This window comes from Botrytis cinerea, chromosome 14, assembly GCF_000143535.2.
Source record: "Botrytis cinerea B05.10 chromosome 14, complete sequence".
NCBI classification, from domain to species: Eukaryota; Fungi; Ascomycota; class Leotiomycetes; order Helotiales; family Sclerotiniaceae; genus Botrytis; species Botrytis cinerea.
Window position 1 is genome coordinate 1,794,881 of NC_037323.1, and position 22,528 is coordinate 1,817,408.

The 22,528-nt window shown below is 44.0% G+C and overlaps 10 protein-coding genes across 11 annotated transcripts; 6 read left to right on the forward strand and 4 right to left on the reverse strand.

The window, feature by feature from the left end:
• Positions 1-258: 258 nt before the first annotated feature.
• Positions 259-2,843, forward strand: BCIN_14g04610 (hypothetical protein). The gene is made up of 10 exons (XM_024697254.1): positions 259-591; positions 1,002-1,120; positions 1,245-1,318; positions 1,390-1,500; positions 1,560-1,569; positions 1,629-1,937; positions 2,018-2,122; positions 2,175-2,541; positions 2,589-2,621; positions 2,671-2,843. The coding sequence occupies exons 1-10, from the start codon at positions 368-370 to the stop codon at positions 2,807-2,809; spliced, it is 1,491 nt and encodes a 496-aa protein (XP_024553069.1). The 5' UTR covers positions 259-367; the 3' UTR covers positions 2,810-2,843.
• A 7-nt stretch (positions 2,844-2,850) lies between these two features.
• On the reverse strand, positions 2,851-3,577 carry Bccox12. Its single transcript, XM_024697255.1, has 5 exons — positions 3,460-3,577; positions 3,377-3,379; positions 3,202-3,314; positions 3,085-3,148; positions 2,851-3,023 (listed from the first exon to the last, which is right to left on the reverse strand). Exons 1-5 carry the CDS (start codon positions 3,500-3,502, stop codon positions 2,989-2,991), a joined length of 258 nt encoding a protein of 85 aa, XP_024553070.1. The 5' UTR covers positions 3,503-3,577; the 3' UTR covers positions 2,851-2,988.
• Positions 3,578-3,683: 106 nt separating this feature from the next.
• Positions 3,684-4,444, forward strand: Bcpic2. The gene is made up of 4 exons (XM_001546112.2): positions 3,684-3,807; positions 3,882-3,897; positions 4,010-4,072; positions 4,130-4,444. The coding sequence occupies exons 1-4, from the start codon at positions 3,745-3,747 to the stop codon at positions 4,234-4,236; spliced, it is 249 nt and encodes an 82-aa protein (XP_001546162.1). The 5' UTR covers positions 3,684-3,744; the 3' UTR covers positions 4,237-4,444.
• Positions 4,445-4,476: 32 nt separating this feature from the next.
• On the reverse strand, positions 4,477-5,291 carry BCIN_14g04640 (hypothetical protein). The gene is made up of 3 exons (XM_001546113.2): positions 5,051-5,291; positions 4,802-5,000; positions 4,477-4,730 (listed from the first exon to the last, which is right to left on the reverse strand). The coding sequence occupies exons 1-3, from the start codon at positions 5,170-5,172 to the stop codon at positions 4,590-4,592; spliced, it is 462 nt and encodes a 153-aa protein (XP_001546163.1). The 5' UTR covers positions 5,173-5,291; the 3' UTR covers positions 4,477-4,589.
• A 62-nt stretch (positions 5,292-5,353) lies between these two features.
• Bcsec31 lies at positions 5,354-9,730 on the forward strand. The gene is made up of 3 exons (XM_001546114.2): positions 5,354-5,778; positions 5,841-9,390; positions 9,451-9,730. The coding sequence occupies exons 1-3, from the start codon at positions 5,570-5,572 to the stop codon at positions 9,493-9,495; spliced, it is 3,804 nt and encodes a 1,267-aa protein (XP_001546164.1). The 5' UTR covers positions 5,354-5,569; the 3' UTR covers positions 9,496-9,730.
• A 265-nt stretch (positions 9,731-9,995) lies between these two features.
• On the forward strand, positions 9,996-11,510 carry BCIN_14g04660 (hypothetical protein). Its single transcript, XM_001546115.2, has 2 exons — positions 9,996-10,243; positions 10,322-11,510. The coding sequence occupies exons 1-2, from the start codon at positions 10,099-10,101 to the stop codon at positions 11,155-11,157; spliced, it is 981 nt and encodes a 326-aa protein (XP_001546165.1). The 5' UTR covers positions 9,996-10,098; the 3' UTR covers positions 11,158-11,510.
• A 244-nt stretch (positions 11,511-11,754) lies between these two features.
• BCIN_14g04670 (hypothetical protein) lies at positions 11,755-12,918 on the reverse strand. Its single transcript, XM_024697256.1, has 2 exons — positions 12,264-12,918; positions 11,755-12,199 (listed from the first exon to the last, which is right to left on the reverse strand). Coding segments are annotated over exons 1-2 (303 nt in total). The 5' UTR covers positions 12,265-12,918; the 3' UTR covers positions 11,755-11,897.
• A 681-nt stretch (positions 12,919-13,599) lies between these two features.
• Positions 13,600-14,894, forward strand: BCIN_14g04680 (hypothetical protein). 2 transcript variants are annotated; one of them, XM_024697257.1, is made up of 2 exons: positions 13,600-14,283; positions 14,335-14,894. In XM_024697257.1, the coding sequence occupies exon 1, from the start codon at positions 13,895-13,897 to the stop codon at positions 14,210-14,212; it is 318 nt and encodes a 105-aa protein (XP_024553072.1). In that variant the 5' UTR covers positions 13,600-13,894; the 3' UTR covers positions 14,213-14,283; positions 14,335-14,894. The 2 variants fall into 2 exon arrangements, with proteins under 2 accessions (XP_024553072.1, XP_001546167.1); XM_001546117.2 differs by having other exon boundaries at positions 13,600-14,208.
• Positions 14,895-15,862: 968 nt separating this feature from the next.
• Bcate1 lies at positions 15,863-18,656 on the reverse strand. Its single transcript, XM_024697258.1, has 4 exons — positions 18,628-18,656; positions 18,128-18,493; positions 17,409-17,453; positions 15,863-17,198 (listed from the first exon to the last, which is right to left on the reverse strand). Exons 2-4 carry the CDS (start codon positions 18,159-18,161, stop codon positions 16,018-16,020), a joined length of 1,260 nt encoding a protein of 419 aa, XP_024553073.1. The 5' UTR covers positions 18,162-18,493; positions 18,628-18,656; the 3' UTR covers positions 15,863-16,017.
• Positions 18,657-20,258: 1,602 nt separating this feature from the next.
• Bcddp1 lies at positions 20,259-22,527 on the forward strand. The gene is made up of 2 exons (XM_001546121.2): positions 20,259-21,057; positions 21,180-22,527. The coding sequence occupies exons 1-2, from the start codon at positions 21,009-21,011 to the stop codon at positions 21,602-21,604; spliced, it is 474 nt and encodes a 157-aa protein (XP_001546171.1). The 5' UTR covers positions 20,259-21,008; the 3' UTR covers positions 21,605-22,527.
• Position 22,528: the final 1 nt, after the last annotated feature.

Consider the following 22,528-nt stretch of genomic DNA (forward strand, 5'->3'; position numbering starts at 1 on the left):
TCCGCTTAGATGGCGATGTGCATGATAAATTGAATGATAATGAAAACATAGTCTCTTCGTGAGAATACAGGTATCTCTCATCCTTACAATTAGTAGAAAGAATTAGTATTTTAAACAGTTGGTTGGCATAAATTTTGTGCTATCTGCCCGTCCTGTGAGTATAATCCTGATAATGCATACGAATACCTACATATGCAGTAGCAGATGCTTGGTAGCGGGGTAACTGATAACTACCTGCTCAAGGAGAACTTCCCCTCAGATAAGCACTACCAATATTAAAACAACAATACATTATAAATTAATAAATCCAATCTTGACTTCCATTTCAGCCAATGTATTTTAACTGAATTTCCTGTAACTCCTAAAAATGTCGAGATTGAATCCAAGAACTCTTATCAAAACCAATTCCTTGAGATTAACCCCGAGGATTGGAAAGGTCAACTGGATTAGAAACTTTTCCCAGGGCTCGTTGAAAATAGGGGATTTAACAGATAGGAAAATTGGGGAGATCACGAGGAGGGTTGACAGAGAGAGATTGTGGAAAGAGTTACATTATACGTGTCAATGGGGGAGAGGGGAGCAATGGGGAACGTATGTTTGGTTACTTTCATTGAATCTGAACTTTGGAATTTGGTATTCAGGAAGGGAAGAGGAAACGGGGAATGGGGGACGAAGGGGAAGTGAATATGAAATTTGACAGAGAGACATGGCATTAGAAAGTTTCTGAAGCCTTTGCGCTTGGAGAGGGTGCGGTTTGCATGTTGGATGTCGTTAGATATTGCTCAATGCTACCTACCTCCTTACCATACTCCAGGCGGGAAAAATGTGCATTCCAATCTGTGTAGTGCAGTTAGATATAAGTCAAGCGATTTTTTATACGGGCAAATCATGTGGTTCTACTACAAGACCAATTTCCATTTATCATTTGCAGAGAGTATCTTTCACTCTTTTCAACCTCTAGTATGCTATATGACATGCACAGAATTCTAATAGCAATCCAGGGGAGAAACCGATCGAGGAATGTCCCGGCTTGCCCTCTCTTCCGCCGACAAACAAGCACGAGATTGGTTCGTCAAAACAACTCAAAATCTCGGCTGTGATGTGAAGGTTGATACTATGGGTGAGCTTCCCTTTTCCCTCCCTATTGCAGTCTTCCATATGCATACATTGCCCCACAGCTCCGATGTGCAACCTCCTCGTATGAAATTCTCAAAAGTGCTTGTAATGACAAGTGATCAACAAAGGTAACATTTTTGCAATTCGACCCGGCAGAAAGGATGGTCCAGCTACCTATGCGGGAAGTCATTTAGATACACAGGTATGTACTTCTAAAATGCTACACTGTACACGAGGAAAACATTGCGTGATGAGTGATTTAATGATTCAAAGCCAACGGGGGGAAGATATGATGGAATACTAGGCGTCCACGCAGGTATCGAAGCGTTGAGGACAATGAATGATTTGGAGATTGAAACAGAATATCCTACTGGAGTTATTAATGTTTGTTGTACTATAATTCTGCTGCTGTATACAATAACACACTAACTTGATGGATACAGTGGACAAACGGTACACCTCTTCATCACTCTAATGCCCCTCTCTAACCTTCTCCCTAACTCCCACCACAGAAGAAGGAGCGCGCTTCCCCAAATCCATGATATCATCCGGCGTGTGGGCTCACGGCATTCCCCTCTCAGAGGCTCATGATTTGTGCGAAGTAAATGGGCCGGCGACCATGAAATCGGAACTAGAAAGAATAGGATATCTCGGTGCAACACCCACTTCATATCAAGACAATCCAATAGGTGCACATTTCGAACTACACATTGAACAAGGACCAATTCTCGAGAAGAGCAAAACGAATATTGGAGCTGTAACGGGCGTGCAGGCTTATAGGTGGTATACTATTACAGTGAGGGGAAGAGATTGTCATACTGGTACGTTGCGTTATAAAGATGTGCTTATGGTTGAAAAGGTGTGAACGTGGAACAGATGATGAATTGAGAATCCTCTATAGGTACGACGGATTTCGATAATCGTTCAGATGCTATGCTTACAGCTGCAAAAATCATTCTCCATAGCCACAACAAGGCAGCTGAAATGGATTGTCTAGCATCCACAGGTAACGAACCTTTTCCCAAGACAAACTATGACACTTTTCTTACCTGTGCTAGGTATTCTCACACTCAAGCCTGGCTCTACTAATACTGTTCCGGGATTTGTACAGTTTTCACTTGATATCAGGTCTCCAGAGGATGAAAGACTTCTAGACTTTGAGAAAGAGCTTAAGAAAGATTTTGAGTTGATTGCTGCCGGGGAGCTGATGCCAACTCTTGGGGCTAGTGGAAAGAAAGGTAAAGGTTGTATGGTGGAATGGAAAATGGATACAGATTCTCCGGCTACTCACTTCAATGAAGATTGTATTCGATGCGTAGAAGAGAGTGCTGGGGATTTGGTTGAAACAGCTTCCAGTGCCGGAGATCAAACAGTAGCCGTTTCCCCAAGTTATAAGAGAATGGTATCAGGCGCTGGACATGATAGGTAAGAATGAGAATCCCATGATAAGGACCACGCTGAACACAACCTAGCGTTTATACTTCGAGACATGCTCCAACTTCAATGTAATCCACTTCCTTTCAGTCATACCAAAACATAACTGACCATAACTAGGATCTTTGTGCCTTGTAAAGATGGCGTTAGTCATAATCCAGCCGAGTATTGTAGTCGAGAAGACTGTGGGAATGGTGCACAAGTCTTGCTTGGAGCGATGTTGAGATATGACCGACTGAGAGCTTTAAAGGAAGCCTGAATGCACTTTGGAAATGCATAACTCATGGATATCAACATATCTACCAAATTTCAATCAAGCACGTCTATTCAAGCCGAATCGTTTCTCATCAATTCGCATAATGCTCTGTATGATACATATCCATTGTAAACGTCTTCTGCTCTATCCCACCATGCAACCCTCTAGAACCCTCAAATTCCTTACTGATCCAATCGAGTGGGGAATGTTCCGTTGTCTACAATAATCCACGTTAGCCAAACCTTGCCTTCCGGTCCCTTTCAAGTTTCACTACTAACCACGTTGGTCATCCCATCTCTCAACCCAGGCACTTGGGCACAATGACTTGTAAGCCAAGAAAAACTGTTCCCCTCCATCAGTATATTTTCCCCTCTCAATCGATCGCAGAAACGTACTTGACGGCATGGTGCGAAGTCCTCGCCCTTGGCTAGGATGCACTTGTGATAATCGACATAGTTTTGCCAGCAATGCTTAGTTTGGTTCTGGTTAGGGAATCGAGCGTCGAATCCTATATCCTACGATCAGTCTTCCGGTCATTTCGCAGAGCCCGGCGGGGGAGGAATTGCATACCAGCTATTTAGACATCCAGTTAGCAATCAATCAGACCATTTTTAAATATCCAAACAGTGGGCGGGTCCCCGGGGGGCACATACCAGTGACGAACTTGAAGGGCTTGGTCTCGCGTTCTTCAGACATATTTGCGTATTTATTTTCTGGCGATCACAGAATTTAGAGGGGAGATGGTGGTGGTGGTGGTGGTTCAATTGAGACGAATGATGTGAGGTTGATTGGAATGGGCCTGCACTTTCTCTCTTCGGGATGAAGTCGGCTAAGGCCGAGCTCGCTAGCGCGGAAATGCAGGTCCTCCAAAACCTCAGACCACGGAAGTTGAGTGTGATTCTAATCAGAAAGACTTGAAGATTGAACAACGGATCAAGATGCATCCTACTACCGTGACTAGAATGTTCCAACCGACCAAGAAGATGTGGTCGCCTGTGCCCGTAAGTTTGTCTGTTGCTGATTTGCGATTTTGCGGTCTTGAGGGTGGGAGGGCTAATGTTTTGTGGCTTTACAGAAGGAGGAGCATAGCGGTACGTTTACCCCACGATTAGACAATCGGAGAGCTGGAGGGGGAGGATAGAGAATGGATTGGGAGATTCGTTTTTAGTAGATGAGAATCGAGACTGACACCAAAGTCGACAGCCCACACTATCTCGCAACGATTGCGCCAATGGAAGAAGATTCCTCCCGAGTTGGTTCCTTTGGGTACGTTTACATCTTCGCCAAAATACGGCCAGAACTTACACTGATATCAATTTGAAGGAATCGTCGTCGGTGTCGCTGTCGGATTCGCTTTTTACTCTTTGGGTCGCAAACTTGTTGTTGATAAGCAAATGCGTCTTTCTAGACAAAACAGAGCAAAGGAATAAACCTTGCATCTGCAAAGTTTCGGAGGGATGGAGACAGACTGATTGTCGGGGAAAAGTTCATTCATCAAAAGCGATACTGAGTGGAACACGCTGGAGGCAAGAATGGAATGGAGAAATTAGAACGGATGCATCGGCCAAACCTCAAATGAGTTGTACAGAATTGGCCCTTATTTCTCATGAATACATAGTCTCCATACCTGATATCTCATGCTTTTCATTGTCCAACTCCAACCTATACACTGAAGAGCATGTATAAATTTCTTCCTGCCACCTAAACTCCTTTTGCTTTGCTCCAAAACTCCTTAGTAACACATTTCATGATCTGTAGCCTACAAACATAACACAACCCTTCTTCAAGCCGGCTTGGGCCCAGCTACATCCAATCCTTCTAGACCTTGCATAGGATCGTCAGGTCTGTCCTGAACTCCGGCTCTTGCTTGCTCAGCTGCCAGTTTATCCTCCTCACTCACAGCATTCTCTGCTAGCCAGCCCTCCTATATCGAAAAATTAGTGACCACCCAAACCACTCCCTACCATCACACAGCATGATTCCATGAAGTCTTACCTGCTCCCATAAAGCCGTCTTACTTCCCAATCCCTCATTTGCATTCTTTGGAGGTTTAGCCGCGTTGACTTTAATCACCTTTCCAAATAGTTCAGATTGATCCATATTGTCGATGGCATCTTTGGTATCTTCTGGATCTTCAAACTCTACATATCCAAAACCTCGATGTGGCTCTGTTGAGTTGGGCCCATCTGCTTTGCTAAAAGATTTTTAACATGAGGACATCAAAATCTAGCGCGGAGGGCTTACGGTATAGAGACATCTGCTATTTCTCCAAAGGGTAAAAATGCGGCTTCGAGATTTGCGGTGGTAACCATGTGGGAGAGACCACCCACATACACAGTAGCTTTCCAACGTGCTTGATCTGTCATCTTGTAGGTTATAGGAAGTATTAGATTGGATTTAATATAAACGAGTCTCTGATGTATTTGTCACTTCCAAATTGTCCAAATGCTACCCAACAAATCGCGAAAGAAGGAGCCTTTAATCACGTGTCAGCGGGTTTTTAAAGATTCACAATCCTACGGACGGGATCCCTCGCTATGACCATCCGATTATGGGGAAAGGTGTTCACAGTGCTACTGCTCCCTAAACAAATCAACAGATCGCAACTTTTCTTGTCTTTACACGTCTCATACAATTCAAAATCTACAAGTCTTTTCCATTTGTCTCTACCGGTGTAGCAACAAAATCGGCTGAAAAGGCACACCGCGGCAAACTTTCCGCAGCGTAATCTGGCTTGTTAATTCTACAAATAGAGACGAGACAATGGTCCGTCTAAGGGAAATTCCCAGAACTGCGGCCTTTGCCTGGTCCACAGGTCCAGAGACTCCTTTGGTTGTCACGGGTACCAGAGCTGGGGCTGTTGATGCCGATTTCTCTGATGAGACGAAGCTAGAGCTTTGGGATTTAAGCTTGGATAATGACGAGCAAGGTGTAGAATTACAACCTATTGCTAGCATTAGCACAGACTCCAGGTACGCCGACGGGTTGTTTGTATTGAGCTTAGGAATCTTAAAAAGGCTGACCGTTCCATTAGATTTCACGACATTGCATGGGCACCAGCAAACGCAGACCATCCGCGGGGCATAATCGCAGGCGCACTCGAGAATGGATCGTTGGACTTATGGGATGCAGAGAAACTTATACAAGGAGCTGAGGATGCTTTCATGTCTAGGACGACAAAACATACGGGTGCTATCAAGTCTCTTCAATTCAACCCATTGAAGCCACAAATCCTAGCTACTGCTGGCTCCAAGGGCGAGCTGTTCATCTACGATGTAAATGATATCTCGAATCCATTTAGATTAGGCACAGCTGCCGCACGATCGGATGACCTCGAATGTGTTGCATGGAATAGAAAAGTTCCCCATATTTTGGCAACTGGTGGAAGTGGAGGATACGTTACCGTCTGGGATTTGAAGACAAAGAAGGCTTCTCTACAATTGAGCAACAACCGAAAGGCAGTAGGAGCAATTGCATGGGACCCAAATAATGCGACAAAGCTTTTGACTGCTACACCCGACGATTCTACGCCAGTCATTCTTTTGTGGGATCTCAGAAACTCAAATGCGCCTGAGCGTACTTTGCAAGGGCATATCCAGGGGATTTTGTCATTGTCTTGGTGTCAACAGGATGCCGATCTTCTAATATCTTGCGGCAAAGATAACAGAACTTTAATCTGGAACCCTCAAACTGGGGAACAATATGGAGAATTTCCTGAAGTCACCAATTGGACTTTCCAGACTAGATTCAATCCACACAACCCCGCATTATCTGCCACTGCGTCCTTTGATGGAAAAATAGCCATCCAGACTTTACAAAATACAAACCCTACCGCATCCCAAGCCCCCGTTGCAGGTCCAATTGATGGCGAAGACTTTTTTACCAAGGCCCAAACCGAGCCTCAAGGGGCTTCATTTTCATTGAACAAAGCTCCAAAGTGGCTCGAGCGACCGGTTGGAGCTTCTTTCGGATTTGGTGGCAAATTAGTGAGCTTTAATTTGTTACCAACTGCAGCAGGAAAGCCTAGATCCTCCAAGATCCAAATTTCTCAGTTCACGGTTGATTCAGAAGTAGGATCTGCTACTGAGTCTTTCGAAAATGCCCTTAAAGCCGGGGATATTAAGAGCATTTGTGAAACTCATATTGATCAGGCCAAGACTGAGGAAGAGAAGGCAGACTGGAAAGTTATTGAGACATTGATTGCAGCCAACCCTCGAAAGCAAGTCACCGAATACCTTGGATTCTCTGATGTAGACGAGATTACGAACGGTGTATCAGGACTTGACGTAGAGGATGCTGAAAAGTCGGAGGAAGTGTCGGCTGATGCCAATGGAGAAGCAGGAAAGAACAACAGATTATCTACACTTTTTGATGGTGCCGAAGGTGATGACTTTTTGACAGACATCTCGGCAAATAAGGGAGCCAAGACGGATAATCCTTTCCATCTATTTGCTGAATCCGATTCGGCCTCGGAAAAACAAATTACCAAAGCTTTGATGCTTGGCCAGTTCGAAAAAGCGATGACTGTCTGTCTTAAGGAGGATCGTATTGCTGATGCATTCATCATTGCCAATTGTGGTGGAAAGGAGTTGTTAGATAAAGTCCAAACTGCCTACCTAGCCAAAAAGGCAGAAGGCCCCAACTATCTACGACTACTTAGCTCTGTCATTGGCAAAAACTTGTGGGATGTTGTATACAATGCTGACCTGGAGAACTGGAAAGAGTCGATGGCAACTTTATGCACATATGCCGATCCAGCTCAATTCCCAGACCTCTGCGAGGCACTTGGTGATAGGCTTTTGGAATCTGGCACTGCAAAGGATGCTTCATTCTGTTTCTTAGTTGGTTCAAAGTTGGAGAAGGTCATCAATATCTGGATTTCCGAACTTCAAGAGAACGAGAAGCATGGCATTGAAGAACAAGAAGGCGATTCTACCTTCTCTGTACATGCAAAGTCACTCCAAAACTTTATCGAAAAGGTCACAGTATTCCGCAATGTCACCAAATTCCAAGATCCCGAGCAAAGTTTGACATCGGATTGGAAATTGGCAGCTTTGTATGACAAATATACAGAGTATGCGGATATTGTTGCGGCTCACGGACATCTCTCAATTGCTGAAAGATATCTTGATCTTCTTCCGGCTCAGTATCCTGCTGCAGATGTTGCGCGAGACCGAGTCAAGCGTGCATCAAGAACGGTTGCCCCTACCACTACTGCGAGACAACCAGCAGCCTCGTCAAGAGTCCCAGCACGTGCTCAGCCAGCCGCATATCAACAGGCAATTCCTGCTGCTGTGGTGCCCCCAGCTCAATCTGCTCCAAATCCATACGCTCCACCTGCCGCTACTGCTACTGCTCCAGCTTCTAATCCTTATGCACCACCCACTTCAGGCGCTTCTAATCCATATGCACCTGCAGCAAGCGCTTACACACCACAAGGTTACCAGCCACCACAACCATCTCAACCTGCTTATGCACCTTCGTACGGAGCATATGGAGCAGCTCCAGCAGGTTATGGAGCACCTCAACAATCATTTGGAGCCCCCCCTCCGAGAAACACGACTCCATCAGCTCCACCTCCATCTAAAGCTAAAGACATGACAAACTGGAATGACATACCTTTCGTAACAAAGGTTCCTACTGCTAGAAGAAGTACCCCTGTTGCAAATCCATTCCCAAATCAACAAGTTGCTTCAATGCCACCTCCTGCAAACCCATATGGGGCTTCCAGAGCAACTCCCCCACCTCCTCCACCTAAGGGATCAGCACCACCCCGTGTTAGTTCGCCATTGACGACTGCACCACCTCCTAGACCATCATCCACGGCCAACGCATATACTCCTCAAGCACCCCCTGCTCAATCACCATATGCATCAATACCACCACCCACAATTCCTCGTGGAGCCTCTCCATATAATCCCCCACCTGCCGGGGCTGCACCAACAAGCAGATATGCTCCATCTCCAGCAGCACAACAATATTCCCAGCCACCTCCATCAAATATCGCTCCACCTCCTCAGGGAGGTATGAGACCACCTCCATCTAATCCATATGCACCACCGTCAGCTGCACCACCTAGCCAGTACGCGCCATCTCAATCACCATATGAAAGCCAGCCTCCACCTGCACAGTTTCAAAACCAAGGTCCACCTCAGGGCCCTCCTCAGACTCAACAAGGGCCACCGCAAGGTCCTCCTCAAGGTCCTCCAATGGGCGGTTCTCGACCACCAACTGGGCCTCCTAGAGCTCCCGCCGTTGCAGCTGCTCCAGCAAAACCTAGGCACCCTGCTGGTGATAGATCACATATTCCTGAATCTGCTCAGAGAATGGTCGAAATCTTCACGAGTGACATGCAAAGAGTAGCCTCGAAAGCTCCAACAAATTTTGCTCCTCAAGTGAAAGACACTCAGAAGCGCCTCAACATTTTGTTTGATCATTTGAATAATGAGGAACTTGTGAAACCTGACACTGTCGAGAAATTGACCCAGTTGGCGGAAGCACTTCAATCTGGCGACTACGAAACAGCAAGCAGGATGCAAGTTGACATTCATCGTGAAAAGCCTGATGAGTGTGGCAATTGGATGGTAAGTTCTATAGCTATATTTTTAAGGTTTGAGCATAACATATACTAATGATCAATACAGGTCGGTGTCAAACGATTAGTTAGCATGAGCAAGGTTACTCCTTAGAGTAAAAGCGAACATTTTATATTATTTTAAGAACTAAAATCCGGAACGAGGGAATAAGGATTAAGATGAGAGCGACGCACGTGTGTATAGAAATATTGCTAGAGTAAGAACTTGTTCTTTATAATACTGCTTTCTAATCTTTGCATTAAGAGCAACACCTATGATTGCAATTGCGTATTGATATAAATTGGCGAGAAATACCCTAGAAATGATGTCTGCCTTCTGTCTTGTTCTAGAAGTGGTGAATATGATACCAGTCAGCCTCTCTTGTAAATTATGAATGGATCAACAAGTCCTGTTGTAATAATCATGAAACATTGTAGAATTTGGTTGATACTATATCAATAATGTACAATTATATTTATTATATTGGTTCTATTAACTGCAAGTCAAATCATTGTTAAAGCTAGTGTAATAATAAGAATAAGTGTTTACGAAGTACTGGTAGATAAACGTATGGTGACCCCTTCTCTAGCTTTCCCCCACCAAAAAAAATCCCAGCTCCAGAAGCGTACAACCACGTAAATAATAAACGACATCATCAAATCTGTCCAAGTCATCAATCATCTCACCATTTTCCCAACAACGAAATAGAAATTTAAAATGGCCGATTCTTCTGAGCCAGTGGCTGAAACGCCATCTCAGAGACAGGCACGCATTAGGAAGGAAAAGAGAGAAGCAAAAATTAGAGATGGGGGAAATGCAAGGTTGAATAAGATTATTGGGTTGGGTGGTGGTTTACCTAGAGGTTTGTACTTTTCCTATTCATAGGCTATCTTGGATGGTTCTTTGAAGCACATGCTGAATGAAGCTAATGGGCGTATAGAGGAGGTTCCAGCGCCAGCGCAAACAGCTCCCAAGGCTCCAAACGATGCGGATCCAGCTGAAGTAGATATTTCGAATCATTATTATGAACCGCAGACTCGCACGCCGATCCAGAGGACTCAGAGCGGACAGCAACAACAGCAATTAAATGATGATCAATTAAGGCAAATGATGCTGGGTATGGATCCAGGTTCTTTGGGTGGTGCTCCGGGACAGAATCCATTTGGAGGGGCTCCTGGCCAAAATCCCTTTGCGGGTTTCCCAGGAATGGGAGGCGCACCCGGCGAAGACGCCGCAAATGATCCCATGATGCAAATGTTACAACAGATGATGGGAGGAATGGGCGGGCCACCGGGTGAAGGACAAGCTGGCATGCCTTCCTTTCCGGGTATGCCTGGTATGCCCGGTATGGGCATGGAAGGACAAGCTCAAGCCGCTGCTGTTGATCCCTATGCATATATTTGGCGCATAGTCCATGCTGTTTTCGCACTATCGCTCGGCTTGTACATAGCACTCACAACGTCATTTACGGGCACGAAATATGCACGCGAGGCGTCGGCCTTGATGGATGATGGATTGAGCGCGGATAGTGTGCATTTCTTTTGGATCTTTGCAACGACCGAGGTGGTCTTGTTGAGCAGCCGGTTTTATTTGGAGAAGGGAAATTCTATGCCGGCGGGTATGATGGGGACAGTGATGGGTTTCTTGCCGGAGCCTTGGAAGAGTTATTTGGGCATGGTCATGAGATATGGACGCATTTGGGGGACGGTCAGTGGAGATGCCATGGTCTGTGTTTTTGTGTTGGGAGTTTGTGCTTGGTTGAGGGGGGGTAACTAAACGGCTAGGCATAGATACTGAAGGTTGCTAATGATGATGATGATGATGATGATTCCCTATCGATATGAATTCTGGATATCATGTGTCCAAGGTTTCCCGGTTCTCATTTCCGCTTGTTGTTTGACACAATCGACAAAAATAAAATCCATCTGATTGGAACGATCACGACGAGATGAGGAACTACACATCTCCCGTTCTAGCCATTTGCCGGGTGATATACCGACCAAGATTTCCTTTCCAGTATCGTCATAGGAGTCCGAAATTAAATCTAGTCCTCAAAATTGTGACAATTCTACGCCTTTTTCTTCTGCAAGTGCAAATGTCAGCTTTCTAAAATAGTCTATTTATATATATGGGAGAGGAGAGACTTCTTGAAAGAGTTAATCTTGTCGATAAAATGATGTGCAGTGCATGGCTTTGTCGTTGAGTGATGGCTGAAGGCTACTGTATAGAAATGATGCTGGTATGCTTTTAAAATCAGCCTTGTGCTACGTTTCTCTTCGTATTAATCTTCGAATGTGCACGAGTTATGATTCATGATGTTCTTGAGATCACACAAATGGCCAGTGCTAATCTATAAATCCATACCGGAAATCTTACATGCCATCTTGTGATTTGGTTATAGAATCAGGGCGGCTACGGATTAGGGGTTCTAGGGATTCTATCATAATTCTTCAATCACAATAATCAGCTGGCAATACGCTGGCAATTGACATCAACGCATCATATTTCTACTCCTATCACAGCCTTAAGTACTTCCGTTGACTATGTACGCAGCAACCTTTCTTGTCACATCTGTCGACGCCGATGTTTACATTTCCTCTTGTGTCTCTCACAGTTATCCTTCCTCTTGAACCCCCCTCCTTTGGCTCTTGACTGCTTGCAGATTTCCATATCACAAAAATATCTTTCCGCATTCGGGATGAGCTCGGGATGTACACTTCTAAAGTGACGGTCTCGATCTTTCTTATACCGGAATCTAGGTGATTCGCATGAAAATACCGGGCATTCGTGATTGGGACTATGGACGTTTCTATGAACACTGAGGTTGAACATCAGCATCAACAAACCATGCAACGTGGGTTTACAAGAGAATTAGCACTTACTTCAGCTGATATGGTAATTTGAACTGTTTTTGACATTCTGGGCAAGTGTGGTATTGAACAATTGGTCGTGGTTGTGGCTGTTCAGGTAAAATCTGAGCAGTAGAATGATGATGTTGGAATTGCTCCACATGAGGATTGGAGACTGGCTGATCTAGGTAAAGACTGGATTGGACCTGGCCTTCGCCAGGTCTTTCGACATATTCGAGAGCTTGCTGAAACTCTGCGTCTAGCGCAGGTAGATCTAGTAAAGCGGTATAAGGAGTGTGAGGCAGAGGATCGAAATTTCCATGGTTGTCATATTCAGCGAAAGGGTATTCATTCTCATCATATGGACTGTATGCTTCCTGAGCATCGACAGTAACCCTTGATTCAAATGGAGAAGGAACAGGATATCTCCTGAGGTCTAAAAGACTGGGATCGATAAAGTCACGATTTAGTAGATGATGTTCGTTTTCTTTCCCAGTGGTGTATTCCGAGAAGATAGGTTCTATTCGCTTTGGGCCTCCTTGATCGTAGCGGAGGCCCCAGAACCAGGGTTAAAGGTAGTGAGTGCAAAGAGCAGGAAGATGCTGAAGATGAATGAAAAAAAAAGAAGACCCTAAGGAGTGACTGTGTAGGAAAAAGAGTGAGGGATGACAGCGCCGCCTCTCGCGCCGTGAAGAGAAAAGAAGAAGGGAAGAAAGAAGGTGGGAAACTCGAGAGTTCTTATGATGGTCGAGATGTCGCTATAGCCAATCAGTCATTTTCATTGAATTCCTGCACGTGTGGGAAGCGAGATCGCGCAACCAATATCCATTCAGCATTTTACTACCCTGGTTGTAGGCCTCAAAATTGTAATGCTCCAATCAGCAGTGAGAATTCAAATAACATCGAACTTTCGATATTACGAACACGAATTTTGAACATCACTCCGCATACTATCGGCGATGAGAACAGCTCTTGGGGAATTTGATACGTGGTCTCAAATTGGCACTGCCAGTCGTTTTAGTTGTCATGGCGTCATAGAAGTGGTGTTGAGAGGGTGCATATATTTTCTATGCTAAGTCAGTACTCCAAACGCAAGTTGCCTTGGTTGTAGGCCTCATTTTCATGAGTCTACCAATTGATCATCTTCCTACCCAGGACGATAGAGGGTCTGAGATCTAAAAAGGCTCACCGTCTATCATGAAAACATGCAGTGAAACCCAAAAACTTGATTACTCGACGATGTTGCATGTCGTGAAGGCGGGGTCTTCGTAAAGCTGCTGGCGAGGAAGGGGGGTAGCTTTCTAGTTGGGTAGATCAGACTCAGATGTTCAAGGCTTGGCTTGCTCAAGTCCAATATGCTCAATTTGTTGAACATCTGATGCTTCGATCCTTTGAGGAATCGCCTGCATTTTTCTTGATTTTGAGTCTGAAAGTCTCGAGTCTTTCCAGTCCTTATTGCATAAATATCACCATCTATACCCTCTCAATTTTCTTTCCAGTTGCTCTGCAATTGTCTCATATTACTTCATTGGACTTCCATCAAATTACGAGCCAGAAAATCCATCCTCCCTTCAACCCAAACTACCCTTCACCCTTCCAACCTTCCAACCTTCCAATCTTCTAACCTTCCAATCTTCCAATCTTCCAATCTTCCAACCTACATCATGACCACCCTCTTCTGTTGTGATTCCCCAGAGTCCTTTCGTCCCCAGAAACTCACCCACCAACAAAAGTTCACCAGCTTCAAAGCCTGGGCCGAATACCCTCGCTCCTCCTCTATCACAACCCCCAATGACCCAGGAGATGCCTCAAACCCCATCACACCCACCACACCATACGCCATCCAATTTGTCCGACAAGTAAACTACGGTCCTCTCGAATCCAAACGCTACTTCATTCCCGATACCAACTCCCCAGGAGACTTTATCGAGATCTCCGAACAACATCTGATCCTAGCCAATTACCAGAAGTTGAATTCGTAAGTAATAACAAATCATCCATACATTTTATCATTTCGGATTTCAGAGTTGATAACAGAGAAATTTCATGCATGGTATAATACAAAAAAACAAAAATGATGAATGGTAAACTGATGAGTAAATAGCTATAAAAACTTCAAATGCACGCCGCATAATAAATTCTTCGAGGTGAATTTGTATCAGAGAGATCCCGTGAATGATCATCACTGGCGAGCGAATATTGCGAGGCCGGCGGGAGATATCGATCTTTGATGCGGATGTTGGGGGAGAGAAGTGAAGAGATTGTCTGTTTAGGAAGTTTATGATCTGGAGCTTTTTGACTCTTGTTGTCATACTGTGTTGGCGGTGTGGGAGGATACTGTACTGTATTGTTTGTTGCGAGACTCTATCGGCGTGTGGAGATTTGCCCCTTTCCTCTTGGGATCCAACACCATACTTGGATTTGCACATGCGAGCAGGATGGAGTTTGCACGGCTGCGGATCTGTTGATTGATATGTCGATCTTGGTATTTCACTTCACGATAACCATCAAAAACAAAGCTCTTCGCAGTATAATATATACCAGACGCACTTTGATCTGCTAGTAGTGAGGACTCTGCAATCGCATCCAGCTGGTCTGTAGATAGTATACTTCAATCTGTCGGAAAACACCAAGCGAATTCTGATGCATCTATCTATAAAAGCATTCGGATTTGGTCTCCTGTGTGAGCTTGACACGACGTTAGACAGTCCGCTAGAAGACAGATGAACTTTCCCATCCCCCATCATTGGCTAAGAATCACTGAACACATACCCATCATACGTCAAACAGGGAGTAGTTCGAAGATGAAAACGAAATAATACTTCAGCGCCTCGCATAATCCAAACAGGCTGGCTACATACACATGCACGCAGATGTTTGCATTCCGCAAGGTCAAACCAGACCAAAAAAAAAATAAACTAAAAATGAAACTCTTCCTCGCGAAGGATTCGTTCCAGGAAGTAAGAGCTGATTCCCGCGCAGACGAGAACGATAGTTCCTGAGAAATGAGATTAGTTCTTGTCGTGTATCCTCGAGGAGATCAAGAAATAGCTTATATAAATAACAGTGTCAAAGCCTCGCTAGTCTTCTCATCTATAAAAAAAAAAAAAAAAAAAAAAAAAAAAACACAACTGACACTGAAACTGGGAATTAATTATTAGACACGCTATATATACATACTATAGCTCGATGAACTGACAGTCGAATTACTCTAGGGCAAGTTTGTCTTCGCCAAACCCAAGAGGGTAGTGGAGATACTGATGGTTGGTTCCAGAGCGATTGCATTCGGCTCGAGCTCGCCAGTATTAGTATTAATATTCGTATCGATATCGATATCGATCTGAAAAGGAAGCAGAGCATTTGCAACAAGATGGCGAAGAATCGGAATATTGATGAGCTTTTTTATATCTATGAAGAATGCTGATCGGTGATTTACAGATCGAGCGGAAGATAAAAGCCTCTTGCTAGTTGTAGTCAATGTCCTCGATAAGTGTGTGGGAAAGAATATCGAAATCACTACACAGCTTCTTCTTTACCAATTTCTCCATCGGACTATATATATATAAAGTAAACAATGAGAGAGTTTTCAAACCTTCATTCGATTCAATATTATATCGTAAGAATGATTATAATGTTAATCGTAATCATTGTATTGAATTTTCCCATAACTCATTGATCTATAGAATCTAAAGCATTCGGCTCATTCAACCCTCCCCTTCTCCTCACCCTTCCCTATAACTTATAATACAAACTCTCTGTCAACCATCAGCCCTCAAATCCACGCCCCTTAACGAAAATAAACCACCATTTCCCCCGCCAATCTCACCCCCACCGCACTAACCAACTCTGCAATAATCCCCTTCAGACTATTCACATCCCCTACACTATCATTTTCCCAACTCACCAGCTCATGAGTTTTGTGCACACTTTGTCTGATGCGAATTTTAACATGATCGAGCGGGGATTTCGTTAGAATGTCTGATTTAGAAAGGAGTCCCGGCATGGATGTTTCGAAGATGGGTTTACTGCCTGTGTCGTAGGGAGCCGAAGGATCTTCATCTTGTGTGTTATTTGACTCTGGGGTTTGAGTCTCGCTGACATATTTCCTCTCGTCAAATTTGCCCCTCAGATCTTCATCAAAGAGTGCCCAATTGTATGTTTCCGGATCTAGAATATATTGAGGACTATAATCTCCCTTGTATCTCATTTTCACACAGGTGTGGATATAAAACCCTGCATACCAATATTGGTAGCCCTCTTCTTTTGCTAGTGCAATCTCTCGCACTGCGCCTAATTTTCCAAATCCGTGAGAATGTACCGATTCGTGATACATGAAATAGACCGCGCTGACGCATTTAGGGAGGAGATCCAGGACGCCTATTGCGATCAACTTTCCATCTAGACGGTAACATTGGTGATAGGAACCTAGATGTTTGGTTTTGCCGTCGATGGTTGTGGTACTTCGTGGTAAAGGGGAAGAGCAGAGAAAATTCTTGAAACCGCCTTTACTTATTCTATCAGGAGGTTCATGATGGACAATCCGTTGATAATTTTCAAAGAGAGTGTATTTTTCCTCTGTGAACTCATCTGTTTCCAACGTAACAGTAAAAGCATGTGCTGGTTCCGGTGGTGTCTTAACTCTTCCCTTTTCCCCTTCATGAATTCTTTCCTCGAGATCAAAGTCCGTGTTACGTTTCTTAGCTTGCTCGCGTGATTTGGGATATAATCTTGCGGCTTCTTTCGTATATGTATCTCCGAGAACATATTTGTTGAAACGATTTACTACTTGCCGTTGATCTTTTGTCGGGCGAAATTGGTGGGAATCTAGACGGATGGTATATTGTGGACAACATGATTTTCGAAGATCGGGTTTGTAGAGAAGGCTACCTGAACGTCTCCATCCTCGATCGAGAAGTCCTTGATAAAATTCTGGTTGGAGCGTTTGAGTTCTAGCGTAGTACGAATAACCTAGTGATAGAAACAAATAAATAAATGACTCCCAGCACGTTGTGGAAGCTTGAACGAAGCCCTTGAGCTACGGATTTAGACATTCAACAATACTGATTATATGAAAGGAAGTAATTTCCCCGTCAAAAGAAGCACATGCGATAGAGACATATGGCATGATATTGCCAAGAATACAGATTTGTAGGTAAATAACGAGAATATGTAACTAACTGCCTGAATCATTATGACAATATCCACAACTATTGTTACTGTAGCCTAGAAATCGCATGAGTCAAGTCAGTAAATTGATAACAATTCTATCATATTGATTTTTTCTAAAGATACTGAAATCTGCAGTGCCATCTGCGTTTCGTGCTACAATACAAATCCGGTGATGACAATTGAGAATTTCAATGTGAGACCGGGGAAGAGGAATTGTATGATTCCTTTGCAACGATCGTGATGGTTGCTGAGCGGTAACACTTGTATGACGATACTTTTTGTATTTCTGGTTCAGCCGTGTTTCTGGGACTGAACGAACGCGATGAGCCGGATGAAGTGGGGTTTTGTTGTTGTTAAACCATATGAAAGGAGATGGTGATTGTGACCAATAACTACTTCGTACCAAGATATCCCTTCAAATTCCCCGTGATATTTTTGGAATGTATACAATGTAGTACTACTACGCAGCATCTAGGTAGATATGATTCCTTCGTATATTTGTACAATATACAGATATACAGCATGCAGTGTGACAAAAAGCAGAGAAGAAGATGGCATTGGAAGAAAATCTGGTCAAGGAAGGAAAGAAGATGATGCGAATCTCAAATGAATTAACATCGAGCCATTTACCCACGAGGTCAATCTATTGGCCAATGATGAATAGCAGAATCCAGAATGGGATTTCTTTTCGTTTTTCTGGTTCTCCAATAACGAACGTTAAAACTTACCAAGGGGCGACAGAAGCGAGACTGGGGTTTGCATGACGTGGAAACAGCCCAAGGTGACAAGGCCGATATTGGCTGTGAGATGATGATGATGTTGGTGGTGTTCTTGTTCTTGTTCTTGTTCTTGTTGTATGGGTACGAATGGGTGGATTATTCGCCGGATTGAAGTGAGAGTGAGTGCAGATGAGAGTGGGAGTAATAGTAATAGTGGGAGACAGAGTGGGCGTAGGTAGTGGTATCAGGAGTAGAGGAGAGAGGAGAGAGTAGAGAGTAGAGAGTAGAGAGTAGAGAGTAGAGAGTGGGTGTGGGTGTGGGTTTGTGTTTGTGTTGTCAACCCCGCGCTCAAGGAAGGATCATGAGAGCTCGAGACTAGCATGGAGTTTGATTTGGTAAGTTAACTATTCCAACAAGTTTCGCTTCATATCAATATTTTAGAGACATATGACAATCGAATAAACAGAGCATGAAAAGACAGATTGTGAGTTGGCGGGGGGATGACATACATTGTTCGATACTCAGATGTTGTAAGAGCGTGTGGTGTGGTTCTGTACTGTGCTCTGTTCTGCACTCTCCGTCGAGCGAATCACGTGCTGACTGTGTTTTGGACGGAAAAACAGGTCCGATGCCGATACTGATGCCGGTATGCATGTACTGCGCTGTGCTGGACTGGTTGCGGCTTTTGCGGCTCGATCTATATCTATTTCGGTGTTGCTTATTCTACGGTTTGCAGGAAATCCGATGCTAGTACAGAAAGGAAGTGATGGGCCGGTCGAATGGTTGGAGATGAACATGAGTGAGTGAGCATGATGTACGGTACCAGAATCACCAAATGGACCAAAACGGTGCCAATTACCCGTCTAGGTACGAGTATCTACGATGTACGGAGGAGTATCTAGCGTAGAACCAACAAGGCGTGTACCTCCTAGCGACAATCCCTTTTACCCCTAATTGCTGTTGCAGTGATGCTTTTGATGGGGATCAATAGTTTGTACTTTCTAGTTTCTGGTCGCCAGCTGGAGAGAAGATCAGGAGACGAGACATACGATCGTTATCGATCATCATACGGACAAGGAAAAGTGCCTCGAGAGTGCCTACGTCCCCAGTTAAGATATTCACCTGCGTGATGGATGTGATGATACATGTATTAACATTACAACGGCTCGGTAAAAAAAAAAGCCCCCCCCCCCACTCAGTCTTGGAATGAAAGAAGAAGCAAATTAGGAATCGTTGTTTGAGATTCCCGAATGATACGACATGTCGTAGAAAGATATATCGCCGGTTAGATATATTGCCGGTTATCGAGATTGAAGCCTTTTGATGCAAATGAGCCAGGGCAGGACCGAACAGGAGAGGATATAATTCAACGTAGCAATAGTTGGGTAGTACTGGGTTGGCAGTTATTGACCTCAAGGTTTATATTGAAACGCCACTCATCATTTCCGGCTTCTAGATCGTGCTCCCCATTCACATTCACGCCTGGCTGGAACTGACGGTTACCAAGCTCGATTAAATTCATTTCCATGCTCGGGGCCATTTCGATAGAACCAATCATTAGGGTTCACTCGAGGAGGTCGGGTATTACGACAGTTGGTATCACGACAGGCAGTTGGTAAAAGCAGCTACAAGGTTTTATTCATATAGGTAAAAGGTACACTTGAAATATGTCCAGGATGATTTATTGTAAGGTTTGTATATATGTGTGTGTATGTATGTATGTATCTAGTCGTATTTCGTGCTGTGATTCTTGCTTTGTTCTGAACAGCGATCAACCAACGTCCTAGGTAGAGATGGACAATTCTCCTTTGAGGTGTTGATCTTGAGCCATGTATACATGTACATCGAGAGTCAGATAGATATACCAGATATACACACACTCTCTCTCTCTCTCTCTCTCACATGTAGACATATGAGGGAAAATCTACAAATACACTCCGGCGCCGATATTAGGAAAAAGGGCACGAGACACGGAACTATCTAGGTATCGGTATTGCAATATCACATCAAAAAGATGTATCCCAAGCAAGCTAGAGGCAAGCCCTTCATCTCTCGCCCTCTTTGACGGTTTGACGGTTTGACGGTTTGACGGTTTGACCTCGCCTTCTCCGTTTACTCCGAACCTTTTCTTTCATACCAAGTTGGAAGTATTTTAAAATTAACTAGGTTAGTGAGGAAAACGAGTGGATGTTTTATTATTGTAGCAAGCCTTGCCGTAAATCGTCCTGTACTTATTCCTTCTTACTTTCTTGCTCCTTTACTGGACTGTGATTGAGCAGTAGCAGTAGCAGTAGCAGCCCCTTCCCTTCCCTTCCCTTCCCTCCCCTTCCCTTTCCTACCTCACCTCACCTCGCCTGCACTTTCAAAACCAGTCCGTACTTTCCAATTGGAATCCCGCCAGCCAGTCAGTCATTCATTCGTTATTTAAAAACCTTCAAAGGAGACCGACTCTATTCTGCCCATACACAGACATCCCATCCATATACCACACACACTCATAAACTCATAAACTCATAGCCCCTTTCTCCCTCTTCTCCATCCTCTCCTTCTTCTTCCCCCAAACTCGGATTGTCTGATGCATTTCCAACACATGACGGCAATCAATTAAATTTCAATCTATCCCATCTTGTCTGGAACTTCCGGCCATATCCAAGCCAATTTCCGATTCAATATTGAAAGCCGCCTCCCAGTCTCCCGCAAGAGATAACATACATGCACGATTGCGCTTCGTGATCCTTTTGGAAGAAAAAAAAAAGTTACAGTAACCTACTCAGCTCCCTTCCGCAGCCGAACTTTATCTCAACGAACTTTTAATTATTCGATTTACAACAACGAATTGTGCTTCCTGCACTGTGCACCAGCACCCTACAGGTGAAGCATCACCTTCACAATGGCAACAGGCCTTCCTATGGAATCTCGTACGGGGAGAAATAACCAGCGTACGTTTTGCAATTCCTCTATGCCGTTTGGCGCATTCGTACCTTTTACCTCTTACCTTTGACATTCTCCCACTTCCAAATCCGGAATGCTCATAGGCTTACATCCTCCCTTTGGAATATAGGTTATGGCCCAGAAGGAGAAAGACTCGTTGCAGGAGTTGTCCCTTTGAACGAAGCAAAAACTCACGTCCTCCTCATACAATCTACACGTCGCAACGCATGGGTTTTACCTAAAGGTGGATGGGAGACTGATGAAGAATGCACTCAAGCAGCACAGCGTGAAGCATGGGAGGAGGCAGGAATCGTTTGTACCGTTGATTATGATCTGGGTCAAATCACCGAAACCAGAACTGCCAAACAAATCTCGAAAAATGCACCCAAAGCACTTTACCAATTCTTCCAAGTCACCGTTACAAGTGAAGAGACAGATTGGCCCGAGAGGCATAAGAGGAATCGAAAGTGGGCGACATATTCAGAGGCAAAACAGGATCTTCAAGAGCGTCCAGAATTATTACAGGCTCTTGAACGTTGTACCATTCAACGGTAGCCTTGGGGGCCCGGTGTTTATTCTCCAACAATTCGCTGTAGTAGGACGGTCGAAGAGACAACGATACACAGTACACACACACATACACACACACACACACACACTACACGATGCACAAAGATATTCCTTTCCATCCGATCGAGTCGGGATTGAGTAATAATAAGTTTTTGAGATCGGTCGTACTGTATACACATCAGTTGCAGTGTTAATTCAACGAGTTATGGATACCGGGTTCCTTTGAAAAATAAGTAAAAAAGAGATTTTGAGGATTTTATTTTTTGGGTTGGTTGGTTGGTTTTCTTCAAGAAAATTGCTGCTTTACTCTTCTTTTTTTCGTCTGCACTAGATGGCCAAATACAGTCGGATCTAATGCAGTGTGTTCTCATCACTCACATGTTGTTCTATGGTCATTTTTTCTATTGAACATCATATATTTACCTACTTGAGGTTTTTCTTCGACATCTTCATTATTACATATCTCCCAAAAAGCGCCATGACATGTCACATTTTGAGATCTTCATTGACTTCAACTACTTGAGTACTAACTTGTACTGTTCTTGCTATATCTCATGAAGTGGACAGTGTTTCTACTAACAGTCCATGGACATCTCTATTAACATTGGGGGAAAAGAAAACAAAGGGAAGCAGGAAAAGATTGATTCGATACTGAACAATATATAGAGAGAGAAATAAAGAGCAATATCTGGCTGGCATCTTCAAGAGCCATGTCCTGGACAACGTTTCTTCTTTGCCCTCCAAAATAACTGTGGTAGGGAAAGAGCATACTATCATATTTCATTCCAGTAGGTTTGAGGGGGGGATTCACTTTGCAAATTCAGATAGAAATAGATAGAGAGACATCACAACATTCAAAACAAGGCCATTATTCAAATTTTCTGATATCAAATCCAATCATCATAATAA